The sequence below is a fragment of the Salvia splendens genome, chromosome 16 (genome assembly GCF_004379255.2).
Source record: "Salvia splendens isolate huo1 chromosome 16, SspV2, whole genome shotgun sequence".
In the NCBI taxonomy this organism is placed as follows: Eukaryota; Viridiplantae; Streptophyta; class Magnoliopsida; order Lamiales; family Lamiaceae; genus Salvia; species Salvia splendens.
This window is the reverse complement of record NC_056047.1, coordinates 22,666,694-22,680,946: the sequence shown is the minus strand read 5'-3', so window position 1 is coordinate 22,680,946 and position 14,253 is coordinate 22,666,694. Positions and strand designations below refer to the sequence as shown.

The following is a 14,253-nucleotide window of genomic DNA, read 5'->3' as shown; positions in this document are numbered from 1 at the left end:
TATACAAAATGGTAGTGCACACGTCTAAAATTTCTCCCACTTATACTGAAAGCGAGTTGAGGTCTTGAATGAGTCGAACGCCCATCCCTTCAACGTGGCACTCGAACGCTTTTACCGCCAAAGCCTTTGTAAAAGGATCTGCCAGGTTGTTCTCTGACGCAATCTTGACCACTTGTATGTCTCCTCTCTGCACTATATCCCTGATGATATGATACTTCCGCTCTATGTGTTTGCTCGCTTTGTGAGCTCTTGGTTCTTTCAAGTTTGCCACAACACCAGAATTGTCACAATAAATGGTGATGCTCTTGGGCAGATTCGAAACCACACCTAAATCCATAAGGAAGTTCTTGAACCATACAACCTCTTTTGCAGCCTCAGAAGCGGCCACATACTCGGCTTCCATGGTCGAGTCTGCGATGCATTTCTGCTTCACACTCTTCCAAATTACGGCTCCACCTCCTAATGTGAACACATATCCTGAAGTAGATTTTCTCGAGTCCTGATCAGCTTGAAAGTCTGAGTCAGTATATCCCAAAGGACAGAGCTCGACTGCATTGTAAACTAGAGCATAGTCCTTAGTCCGTTTTAGGTACTTAAGTATGTTCTTTACGGCAGTCTAATGTCCTTGGCCCTGATTCGACTGATATCTTGCCACCATGCCAACAGCAAAGCAAATATCAGGTCTAGTACAAAGCATAGCATACATGAGACTTCCAACTGTCGAAGCGTATGGAATCCTTCTCTATGCTTGTATCTCAGACGGCGTTTTAGGGCATATCTCTTGAGATAAATGGATCCCGTGTCTAAAACGTAAGAAACCTTTCTTGGCGTCCTGCATGCTAAAACGACTAAGTACTGTGTTGATGTAAGGTTCTTGAGATAAGCTCAACATCTTCTTTTCTCGATTCCGAAGAACCTTGATCCCGAGGATGTGTCCCGCGTCTCCCATATTCTTCATCTCGAACTGGTTCGACAACCATGTTCGTACTGATGACAACATCTTTTTATTGTTTCCAATTAGAAGAATGTCATCTACATATAAAACTAAGAACACATTCCACTTATCAACTTTCTTATACACGCAGCTTTCACTTGGGCACTTTTCGAATCCAAACTTGCAAACAGTTTGATCGAAACATTGGTTCCACGATCTAGATGTTTGCTTGAGGCCATAAATGGCCTTCTTAAGCTTCCAAACCATGTGTTCTTTGCCCTTTATGGCATATCCTTCGGGTTGTTCCATGTAGATGGTCTCCTCAAGACCGCCGTTTAGAAACGCAGTCTTAACGTCCATCTGCCATACATCTCAATTCATATAAGCTGCAATAGACAATAGTATCCGGATCGATTTGAGCATGGCAACTGGGGAGAAGGTCTCGTCATAATCGACGCCTTCCTTTTGGGTATACCCCTTGGCCACTAGTCTTGCCTTAAAGACTATAACTCGTCCATCGGGTCCACGTTTATGCTTATATATCCACTTGCTCCCAATGGCAGTACAGCCTTCGGGTAGGACGGACAAATCGTAGACGTCTTTGTCTATCATAGATTGTAGTTCCGAATCCATTGCTTTCACCCATTCGCAATGATCGACATCTGTCTGCGCCTCCGCAAAGTTCCAGGGATCTAATACATTGATGTCCGAGGAGTGATCCATAGATTCTCCCAAACCAATGTATCTGTCGGGCTCATGCGAGACCCTCCCACTGTGGCGCGGCACTACAATATTTTGAGAAGAAGTTGAAGTTTCGGGAATTATTTGTACACTTGGTACTTGTCCTTGGTTAATGGAACTTGTGAGAGAAGTTAGCTCCAAGAGCCACTTCACTGCTGGGTTTATGATTCATTACATAGCTTTCCACTAAGAATATCGCGTGAGTACTCACAATGTCTTTCTTGTCTCGGAGACTAAAGAATTCATAACCTTTCGTCCCTTTGGGGTATCCTATAAACACACATACCTCCGTTCTTGATCCTAGCTTAGTTGGATCCTTTTTCCAATACATGAGCCGGGCAACCCCAAATCTTGAGATATGCTAGATTGGGCTTGCGCCCAGTCCACAACTCATAAGGAGTAGTAGGTACGGATTTTGATGGTAAATTGTCTAAAATATGGCTTGCAGAAAGCAAGGCATGTCCCCAAAACGAAATAGGCAGACGCGCATAACTCATCATCGATCGAACCATATTTAACAAGGTCATGTTCCTTCTTTCAGCCACGCCGTTCTGCTGGGGCGTGCCCGGCGCAGTCAGTTGGGATTCAATACCCGACTCCGATAAGTAGTCCAAAAATTCGACACTGAGGTATTCGCCTCCACGATCAGATCGTAGGCTTTTGATATTCTTTCCATGATACTTCTCCACAAGAGTCTTAAAGTCTTTAAACTTGTCAAAAGACTCTGACTCCTGACGCATCAAATAGACATATCCAAATTTTGAGAAGTCATCAATAAATGTGATGAAGTATCGAAAACCACCTCTTGCCTCCGTAGACATTGGTCCACATACATCGGAATGAACGAGCTCAAGTACTTCCTTAGCCCTATTGCCCTTAGCCTTAAAAGGTCTCTTGGTCATCTTGCCTTCTAAGCATGACTCACACTTATGAAAAGGTTCCTCCTCTAGACCTTTAATAAGATCTTGTTGAACAAGAGAATGGATCCTCCTTTCATTTGCATGACCAAGTCTAAGGTGCCATAAGTACGTTTCGTTCATTGAACTTGAAGGTTCCTTTCGTTTCTTTGAAATTTTCGATGTTGTATTGAGTTCTGATTTGCGATTATTAAATTGTGTAGAAGTGATTGTGTACAGATTGTTTTCCATGATACCACGACAGATATAAGAACCATCTTTCTTAATAACGCAGTTGTCATTAAAAGAAATCGAATATCCATCAAAAACCAATTTAGAAACTGAAATTAAATTTCTTCTAAAAAAGGTATCAACAAAACATTCTTCAAAATCAAAAATCTATCACTACTAAAACGCAAATAAATGTCTCCCACTGCAACAGCTGCCAATTTGGTAGCGTCGCCCAGCTGGACTTCGATCTCACGATCATGTAGCCGTCTTGTCACCTGCATTAAGTCAGGATCAAAACAAATATGATCAGTGGCTCATGTGTCAATAACCCAAGTGCAAGTAGATATCAAAGTCAAACATGACTCAACTACTAAAGCTTGGTGCATACCTGTAGCCTTGCCCCTTTTAGGACAGTCTGGCTTCCAATGCCCCTTTTCTCCGCACTTGAAACACTTCCCCGAGGGCTTCTTATTTGCCCTTTTCTTCTTCTTTCCCTTAGCCACTTTGCCCGATTCTGAGTTCGGTGCCTTCCTTTTTCCTTTGCTAGGCTTGAAGCCAGAGGAACGAGGTGCCGAAGTCATCATGGTAGCCTTAGCCTGGACCATAAGGTCCTATGCTGACTGAAGTTCAGTCAATAGTTCTGTCAAGGTGTAATTCCTTTTGTTCATCTCAAAGTTGAGCTTGAACTGCTGGAAGCTAGGGGGAAGACTTTGAAGGATGATTGTTACCTGGGACTCGGGATCGATCATCCCTCCCAACACCTCAATCTGGTTGAGGTGGCCCATCATCTCGAGGAAATGGTCCCTCACAGACGAGCCTTCCTTCATTGTCTTCGACATGATACTCCGAAAGGCTTGAGACTTAGCCGTTCGATTCTGAGTACCAAAAAGATTCTTGAGATTCTGCATTATTTCAGTGCCAGTTTCCATGGCAGAATGCTGATGCTTGAGTACTGAAGACATAGATGCCAACATGTAGCACTTAGCCATCTCATTCGCCTTAGCCACTTTCTATGTTCATCTCTGAGTCCTACCGCAGTGTTAGCCGCCTGTACTGGAGGTCGCAGGGTTGTGAGCACAAAGTTGTACTCTTCAGATGTAAGAACGATGTCCAAATTTTGTTTCCATTCTATGTAATTTTGGCCCTCGAGTTTGTTTTCTTTGAGAATTGCAGAAAGAGGATTGAACGACATTGTGACGATTTGAATTGCACTGCAAAACAGAGTATTTTACTATTTGTCATAAACTTATGTAAGAAATTTGATTAGATTAACCATAAAACTTTTCAAAATCTTACAACTGTAAAATTAAAATTTTGTACCCTCCAGAGGAAGTCAATACGCATTAAAATCTTACAATATTACTGGTCACAACACCGACGAATAGTCCAGAGACAACAGAGTGGCATGGCCGCCTAATGTTGCCTAAGCAAGACCACCGAATTTAGCATTACAGAATCTCATTTCTACAACACACTCCCATAACAATGCTTATGTGCTGCTAACAAGATCAAGCTATCTCATAAATCTTGTGTGAACTTCTGAATCTCGTAGTTTCTTGGGATTATTGTCCCCACAGAGCAGGTGGCGATAATATTGGAAACCACATTCTAGTTCATACCATTTATATTTGAGAAGTCCCCCATATGAACTTGCTATTTCTTAGGAATATTGTCCCCACAGTGCAGGTGGCGATAATATTAGAAAAAGGCTTCATAAATTGCAGACCAATTGGTGGAGACCATATATAAACGTTGAGTTCGTAATTATAGCTTAGATATTTGGGTTATAGTTTTTCTTTAATTATCCTTAGCCTTAGGGCAGAGAAAGCTTGATTAAATTCTGTTGGTATTTAATTTGCTGGATAATTAAATCTTTTATTAATTGGTATCTTCCTTAAGGAAATTATTGTTCTAGAATATAATTCTTATGAGTGTCTACTATAAGATATGTCTAAAATAAATTATTTAATTCTTAATAAGACATGAAAAATTAAATTCAAATTAATTCCATTGTTCAAGATTAGGAAGAGATATTTTATTATTTAATGTATTCATACATATCTATCCTTTTTAGGATCTTAGATATATAAATATTAGGAAACTATAAATTATTCCCATCTATATCATCTAGGAATCAAAATAATATTATTTATTTCCATAGATATAGAAAATAATAAAATTATTCCTAAAGTCTAGATAAATACTAGGAAACTCTTAAATTATTCTCATCTATATCATCTAGGAATAAAATAATATTATTTATTTCCATAGATATAGAAAATAATAAGAATATTCCTAAAATCTAGACAAATCTTCCAAAAAGATTTTATTTCTATTAAATAATAATATTTTAATGATATCTTTTAATAAAATAATTAAATAATCATTAAAATAATCCTTCATCGTTATCTCATCGTACGAGGTTCGCACTAACGATGAACGACGAAGATTCGACGAGTTCGTCGTCGAATCACGACGCACGCAGCGTCTCATCCACCGGCGCGCAGGTGGCGCGCCAGCGTCTCGGCCAGTGGCTCGTCGGGTGTCGCCAGCGTCTCGGCCAGGAGCGTGCACTGAGGGGCAGCTCCTCTCGGCCAGCGGCGAGTCCCCATGTCGGCGTCTTGGCTCATAGGGTGCCGACGCTTCTCGGCCAGGCTTGCACGCGGCGGCGCGCGCCTCTCGGCCAGCGTCTCGACGTCCATCTCGGATTTGTCGACCGTCGGGTGCCGACGCGTCTCGGTCAGCGTTCCGTCGGGCGGCTCGAGCTCTCGACCAGCAGAGCGCACGGTGGCGCGCCTGATCTCGGCCAGCTCAGAACCCCGTCTCGGCCTATCCGATTGTCTGGGTGGCGTGCGCTCCTGGCCAGCAGCTCGCGCGACAGCGCGGCTGCTCTCGGCCAACGCCGCCATCCCTCTCGACCCTTTCGCCTAGGGTTCTCGGTCTGGCGGATCGGTGCCTCGGCACGTTCTCGTTCGAACTGCCGCGCCATGCCTTCCACCGTGTCGCCCTTGACTCAGGTGCATCTGGGTCATGCGGTCTCGGCCTACGGCACGCACGAGCCCTAGCTCGCCAGCGCGTCGCCCCGTGATCACAAGTCCCGGCTCCCACTGTCTCGACGTCCCTACCTCGATCGCACGTGGTACGTTCGAGCAATTCAAGTTCTTTGATTCGATAGTTCTTGAGTTCAACATGCATAAAAATTAAACAAAACACAAGAACATTCTTCGCAATCAAATTTGACATGCATACATGAATTTCACGAAATTTAAATCCAAATAATCAGAGCCAAAGACTGGCTCTGATACCAATTGAAGGGGTTGGCCGCGGAAGCGTGCAACATTTAATGATCACATAAATTGATCTATTTAGCAGATTATTTAGACAAATTCTATTCGCGTAATTATCACATGCATCATGCTCATAACTTGAATTAAAACATGCTTTAACATATAAAATCCCTAAAACATGCTTACTACGGAATTAGCCAATTTACCTCGTTGATTCAATCAAGAATCGATGATGGCTTGCTCCGTCTCCACGTGAAGATCTTCAATACTCGACCTTGGATCTTCTGACTGGTGTCCCGGACTATACGCTGATATTTGTGTGGGCAAATCTCACCAACGTACTAGGACTTGAATAACGAAGACAGAACTCAGCTCACGGAGGAGGCAAAATTTCGAGCTCTCTCTTTCTTAGAGGGGGACGAAAATTTGATAGAGTAATAATGTGTATTTTCTGTCTCATTTATTCTCCTATTTATATTAAGTCTCATATTGGGCCCAGTCAGGGATCTAAGGAAGAATTTGGAACAGGCCTCACCCAATTAGCTTTTTACCAATTAAATTGGTCCCACAATTTAATATAAGCTTATATTGGAATATTACAAGCAGTCACTACAGAAGTAATATTGCACTGCCTTCCAAATCCGAAATTACAAGTATTCCGGGTTTCCTTTAATTGCATTTAATTTATTTCCCGCGCTTAAGATAGAAACATCCATTAATTAATTATTGTCTGCTATGGACTTAATTAATTAACATATTTTAACATCAAAGTAGTAGATACTCAATATCGTATGCTCAATTGTAACGTACATTGATTAAGAAATTAATTATCAAGACCTCGTCTTTCAGTAGATAGCATAAAGACTCGTCTTGCTGTTAGATCCATTCAGTGCTATACTACACCAACGTCATCTTATTTCAATAAGGCTTAGAAATAATCGAACTGACATTGCAACCTTTCACGATAGGTAGTCTAGGCCTATCTAGGTTTTGAAATTCTTATTTTTCTTTGTTTAGAACTGACCGTGTTACCTTAAATTGGACGACGCCCAAAACCGGTCTACTAAAACAAAGACTTAGACTTTGTTACGTTTGCTTATACATTTAAATATGCAATAAACAACCATTAAATGTAAAACATAACAACATTATGACAAAAAATAATCTGTTGTATTTATTGGAAAATAACTATTAGAGTTTTACAGTATCCAATCACTCGAAAGGTGATTTCTAGTATACAAAACCCTAACATTTACATGCTCAACCTGGCTACCCATTTATTTCGGCCCTTCTATCACTATCCCCTTTTCTTCTTTTTTTTTGAAATAATCCATCTCTCGACCCTTTTTTCTCATGTCTTTATAAAATGTAAAAATTTGGGTTTAAGGTTTCAAAAGACGGGTAGAAGTGTATACAGACTCAACTTGGTTTACTTAGGGGTGCCTTGTTTGATGAGGCGAGTTTGTGAAAGAAAAAAATTGGCTCAAATGGTTAAGTCCTAATGCCTTTAGTCCTTACTACTTGTGCAATTTTCATCTAAATATCAAAAAGCAACCTCTCATTTTTTTTTGTAAAAATAGTAGAAAGTGTTCTACTTTGTCTTATAACTCACATTTTAAAGAGGCTTCACATAAGGATTTAAATTGAGCATTTCCATCATACTTACCTCATCCAAACTGATCAAGTTAACAATTAAGTTTTCACACGTAAACATGTTGTATCATTTTTCTAACTCTTCCCCAAGCATTCATATCTTTCATTTACTCAATTCCATGCATACTGTCCTAATTAATTCTATCTGTTTGTTTGTTTTTTTTGTTTTTTAAAATTTGACATGTTTGATTTCAATTATGCTAACCCTCCCCCCTCCCACTGCATATTAGCTCGCCCTCGAGCGACTTGATGAAGTGGAAAAAGGGTTAGGCAACGGCACAGGTATAACAAAAACCAAGTAAAACTTCTTACACTTAGACCAGACACTGGGCTAAGTGGGAGATAGTGCCCCAAATCAAAACCATGCCGAAAAACAAGAAAAACAAGAATAAAACAAAAATACTCAGGCACTAAGAGGAACACGAAATCCATAAACTTCTCACACTTAGAGCAGTCACTGGGCTGAGTGTTTGAAAACTGAAACAAGCTGGGTAAGATGGTATACTATTTCCTCCTTGATGGCTGGGCAGGGTGAGTAGAGGTGGGCCTGGTAGGAGCAGTGGCATGCCTTCCTTGAGGGGAGCGAGAAGAGGGAGGTGGTGGGTGCCTTGTACTCGGTTGTCGCGCTAGGGCACTGGCTGGATCATGCACTGCCTCCAGCAGCCTCTCCATGACAGTCCCAATCATGTTCATCTGCACCAGATGGGCTTGAGAGTTCTCCACCAACTGCGCCATCATCTGCTCCATGCGCAGCTTCCAATCGGCGTCTCTCTGGGCAGCCTCTGTCTTCTCTACCCTCGGGGTGGCCATTATCGCTAGTTGGGGGCCTTGATGCTTGCTCGGGCTGGCTGGGCGTTCAGGTTGCATCTGTCTTGCTTCTAGTTGGCCCCTTGACTGCTTCCGCTGCTTCTTCATGCACCACATAAAATAAAGCTCAGCCAGAGTAATCATGGCAGTGGTGTTGGCTTAGCCCAGGAGATTGCAGCCAAGGTAGACTTAAGCTAGGCGGAGGGCAGGGTCTGCAATATGATTTCCTCGGGACTCGGACGCCTTGAACGCTGGAGCTCGGTCGTGGCTGAGGGCTTTCCAGACTGCTTGTTGGTCGAAATCGGCCTTCTTGTTCGGGAGGCCTATGTCGCGCCCGAACCATTCTCCATTGGCCACCTGATTGTTCCCATTCGAATGGAGAACTCGTTAAGGCTCATGTGCTGCGAGCGGCCAAACACCCAAATCTGATGCTCTGGGCATCGAGGTCAGTTTCTCCAGTAAACCGGAATGAGGTAAAGAAATCCTTGCCTAGGACTTCGGGGATAGGGGTTTCATCTATATCCAGCAGCCACTCGAAGCCTATTCCGGTGATATACTCTGTGAATTTCTCCTCGACCCCTATATTTTCCAGGGTGGGCTGGTGGAGCTTTTCCCTAGCCGGATGTGGTGCATGCATAAGTCTGGGCTAATTCCCACCATATCCGTCAACTTCCACCCGATTGCCTTCTGATTGCGCCTCAGTACCTCCAGCAATTTCTTTTCCTACCCCTGGGTCAACTGATTGTTGATGATTACTGGCAGCGTTTCATTCTCCCCCAAATAGGCGTACTTCAAATGTGTTGGAAGCGGCTTCAATTCTTTTGCGATTGTGGGTAATTCAGTAGGCAGAGGGTTTTCTTCCGCTTCTCTTCTCGGTGGGGTGCCTTAAGTAGGCAGCTTCTCGAGGCTTGACAATTGAGCGATCCCGCTTGACCCAGCTGGCCGCGGTTGCTCGCACAAATCCATCACCACTTTCGCGATGGCTTGATCATCTATCTCACCAACTTTCATAGCCTCGTACCAGTCAGCAATTTCCATCTCAACCTCTTCGTCTGCTGCGGAGTCGGTGAATTGCCTCTGTAGGAACTCCTCTTCGAGATACTCTTGCACTAGAGGCTCGGTCACGTCCACCGAGTACACCTTTTCACTGTCCGTCGGCCTTTTCATTGCTTCATCAATGTTGAAAGCGAATTGCTCTCCTTTGAAGTCCAAACTGATCTTCTCATTGCAGACGTCAATTATAGTGCTGGCTGTGGACATGAACGGCTTTCCCAATAAGACTCTACTAGACTCCTTCGCTGCTGGCTCTGTCATTTTGATGACGAAGAAGTCAGCTGGGTACAGGAAATTGTTCACCTTAACTATCACATCTTCGAGAATTCCCTCGGGGTGAATGCAAGACCTGTCGGCTAGCTGTATCATGACGTCGGTGTCGACGAGCTTAGCCTCTCCCAGCTTCTTGTATATGGAATATGACAATACATTGATAGACGCCCCGAGATCGCACATTGCATGCTCCACTTGAATGCCTCCAATCGAGATTGGGAGTGTGAACATCCATGGGTCGGTCTTCTTTGATGGGAGGTCACTCCGCTGGATCACTGCAGAGACATTCTCCTCTGTAATTATTCTTCCTTCTTCATTGACCTTTCCCGCCAGGTAGTCTTTAACAAATTTGCTGATAGGGGGCATCTTCAACGACGTTAGGAGTGGCACTTTGACTTCCACGTCCTTGAATAAGCTGGCCACATCAATCGTTGCATCCCTCTTCCTTGTAATCATCCCGCGGTAGGGGTAGGGCTTGGTCTTCCCAGTTCCATCGCCTTGACCTCCTCCTAAGGTCTCGCCGCATACCTTCCCTTTTCCCTTATCTCTTCCTCCAGCGGCTTGATCATAGAAGTTGGACTCTGCTTCTTCTTCGCGGCCCTGTCCAGATGTAGATACTGGGGAACTTGCAGGTGGAGTGGGGCTTTGATACACCTTCCCTGACCTCAGGGAGACTACGCTGATGTTCTCCCGCCCAGTGGGCTGCACCGTGGCTGGGATCTTTCCTTCATTCCCTCTCAGCTCCCCCAGTGACATGGCAACTTGAGAGAGTTGCTTTGTAAGCATATCCAGAGCTGCCCTTTGCTCTTTTTGCGCCTCCTGGATTTCACGCATTGCATCATTCTGATGGTGCGGAACTATAGCCTCTCCTGGACCTTCATTCGCCTGCCTGTTGTATCTCTGATTTAAAGATCCTCCACCGTGGCTGGGCTGAGGGTAGTCTGACGGCCCATAATGATCAGATTGATACTGGGGCTGATGGTATGGTTGGTTTCCTTGGTGCTGTTGGTTCCCTCTTTGATGCGGCGGAATGTAGCTCACCACCTGATTGTTCGGTTGTCTCCCGGAGTTCCTTGACTGGTGGCCTTGATGTCTGTATCCCCAATTCCCTTCCTGTTGTCTGCCTGTCCAGTTGGGCTGACCTCCGCTGGACCAGTTACCATGGGGTCCGCCTGACCAGTTGCCTTGACCACCTTGCCCTTTGTTTCCTCCGGTGTTTGGTCTTTCTTGAATTCGAGCAGGCCAATTGGGCTGGCCTTCGGAGGGTTCTGTCTGCTGAATAGATGGTTGAGGCGTTGTCTTTGGCTCTGAAATTTGGATGATCTCTCCATGGAGCATCCCTCTGTTTTCCCTGGATCCAGTGGCCATCCGGGCTCCAATGGCCTACAACGTTTACTTGATTCGGAGCTTCTGGCTTAGGAGGAAACTCGCAGTAGTAATAATGATGCTCCTCCAGAGATGGTGGCACATACGTCTTCTCCTTAGGGGCTAGAGGTGGAGGTGCTCTGGCCTTCTCCACGGCTTCTAGCAGTTTTTTCTCCATTTGCTCAAATCGAGCCTCCAACTTCTCGTTGTTTCGCGCTTCTGCTGCGTGCACCTATCCTCTTCTGTACTGCCCTCGGGAGGTCTCATAGGATCTTTTTTGCTTCGATCAACCTCTCCAGAATATTCTTTGCTTGACTGAACGGGGTTTTGGATAAATCCCCTTGGGCAGCTAGATTGAGGTCATTTTTGCTGTCCACAGCCAATCCACCATAAAAGGTTGAATAGACCTCCCGCTCTCCCATTTTGTGATTAGGACACGCTTGCAGCAGTCCCTGGAACCTATCCTAATATTGCCCGAGAGGCTCATCGTACTCCTGCCTCGCCTCTTTAATTTCTCTCTTCAAGGCACTTGTCTTTGATGTTGGGAAGAAGCGGTCCAGGAAGATCATGTGGAACTCGGCCCAGGTTCTAATTGAGCTTTCTGGCAGCCTTCTCAACCAGATTCCTGCATCACCCTTCAAAACGAAGGGTATCGCCTTGAGCCTGTAATCTTCTGACGTGGATCCAGCTGGTACTGGTTGAATGTCACAATATCTGCAAAGGCATAAGGGCATTCCTTCGGAAGTCTATAGAAATTTGACAACACCACAAGCACCCCCGATTTGATTGCGATTGCCCGTATTCCTGGGGTAACTGTGATGGCATGAGTGGGCTCCTTCTCGTCTTGAGCGTGTAGGGAGCCAATTCCCCCATCGTTGTCTACGACGGCCATCTTTGCTTCTGCTTCTTCGAGTAATGGTATTTCCCGTTTAACCAGCGTGGACAACTCTCCTTCCTCCTCACTGGTCAGTTGCTCAGTAGTAGATGACGATGCGGCTGCTGCTAATGCGGCTCTGTAGCGAGTGGTTACTACACCTGCCTCCTAGACTCGCCACTGAGCGTTCGTATTTCTGTAAATGAGAGGATGATTCCAGTGTCCTCCACGGTGGTACCTTCTCATGAAAAGAAGGAAAAACAAATTAAAAGCAAGAAACAAAACTATTTACACGTATGCATTAAACACATCCATGTAATAACATCATGTTTCCCCGGCAACGGCGCCATTTGGTGGAAGATGGAAATTTCGCGGATCAAGTTATATGGAAAAATAACCGACCGGGTGGATCAGTTTGCAATGTCGTTGCGACTTGATCAAGGCTCTTCTCTCTCTCACAAAAAATATTTATAACTCCCTAACATGCAAACTACTTTTAACGGTAAACCAGCAAGTACGGGGTCGATCCCACAGAGAAACTGGTGCGTTGAGTGTGTGTTTAGTGAACAGGGTTTGGCTGCGGCCACGCTTTAAGTTGGGAGTTTTAAACTACTGGATTAAACTAGGCAAAATGTAACTATCTACTTGATCAAGGAACATATCATGCTGAAAACCGTAAACTGATCAGGTAAGCGACATACTAAAAATAAATGACTTAGCTACTTTAACATGCTACGAATCTACAAAACACTTTTCCATTCAACATTATGCAAGCTCAAACTTTGGATCTGGGTATTTAAGACTAAACTAAGCTCAAACAGTCAACATGATTTCCGAAAACAAACAACTTTGATTTAAAACAGAACTCAGAACAGATCTTGGAAAATGCGGAATACAAAACAAGAACGATTGCTTTCAACTACTTAACAAACACCAAATTTAACTAAGTAACTAGAACTGAAATGAAAGAAATTGATAGATCTGAGAGATCCTCGGTCAGAAACTGAAACGGCGGCGAACGGATCTAGATCTCTCTGTCGCGCTCTCTTCTACTCTCTAGCTAACCATTCTAACTCTCTACTGGAAAACGGAACTAAAACTACTGATAAAAGAAAATAAACGGGAGAAGAAAGAAGATAAAAAAAAAACTCAAACTCTTCAGCTATGGCGATGCGCCCTCTATTTATAGGCTCTTCGTAACAACCTCCAGTTGTGATAACAAATTTGGCAGCGAATCTTCGCCCTTGCTGGAATTGTGCATCTCATCCGTCGATACGTGTCCTCATTCTAAAATGTAGTGGTCCTTGATAACCGATTGAGGATCGCTTGCCAGCGCATCGGATATACGTGCCTTCTTTCTGTTTCGCAGTGGTCCCCCGTCTAACTGCTTGACCGTCAACTTGATCAACCCACACTCTTTTTAGCCCTTTCTGCCTTCTGCGCCAGCATGATCAGTATGGTCTTGCTGCCCTTGGTCAAGCGGTATTCCTGTACAATTAACACTCGTTTTCCACGTAAAACTGATCAAGTAGCCTACATTTTACCCTCTAAACTAATGCATGAAATAGGCCTTATCAAGGATCTCACCACATGAAGACCTGAGATGACTGAGTTGATCAAGAAGAGCTCACCACATGAAGACATGAGATGACTGAGTTGATCAAGAGGATCTCACCACATGAAGACATGAGATGACTGAGTTGATCAAGAGGAGCTCACCACATGAAGACATGAGATGACTGAGTTGATCAAGAGGAGCTCACCACATGAAGACATGAGATGAGTAAGTTGATCAAGAGGAGCTCACCACATGAAGACGCATCTACTGGATCAAGTAGATGGTGTAAACTGACCGAGCAGATTCAGATTACTGCAAGGGTAAAATGGTCAATTCGGATGAGAAGTTGGCTTAGGGTTGAAGTTGAAGCTGCTCCATAAATAGAAGTTTTCCACAATGAAGTGGCAGCGCTTAATGCTATCGTAGTTTAGGTAGGAAGCTCTCATAGGCGCTTAACGTCGCCGCTATCTTAGCTTAGTTTAGATAGTTAACTGTTTTCTTAGCTTAGTTCAATGGTTTCGACGGGGGAATTGACGACTCCGACGTTGGATCCTTGCTTTCCTTACCGCTTTTGAGACGCT

General features: G+C 44.0%; 1 protein-coding gene across 1 annotated transcript; it reads right to left on the bottom strand.

Annotated features, from left to right (window-relative positions):
• Window positions 1-9,434: 9,434 nt before the first annotated feature.
• On the bottom strand, window positions 9,435-11,243 carry LOC121770368. Its single transcript, XM_042167108.1, has one exon. The coding sequence runs from the start codon at window positions 11,241-11,243 to the stop codon at window positions 9,435-9,437; it is 1,809 nt and encodes a 602-aa protein (XP_042023042.1).
• Between the last annotated feature and the right edge of the window lie 3,010 nt (window positions 11,244-14,253).

Excerpts from the sequence above, each read along its gene's own strand:
- LOC121770368 (XM_042167108.1), bottom strand. The coding sequence starts at position 11,243 with ATGGCCACTGGATCCAGGGAAAACAGAGGGATGCTCCATGGAGAGATC.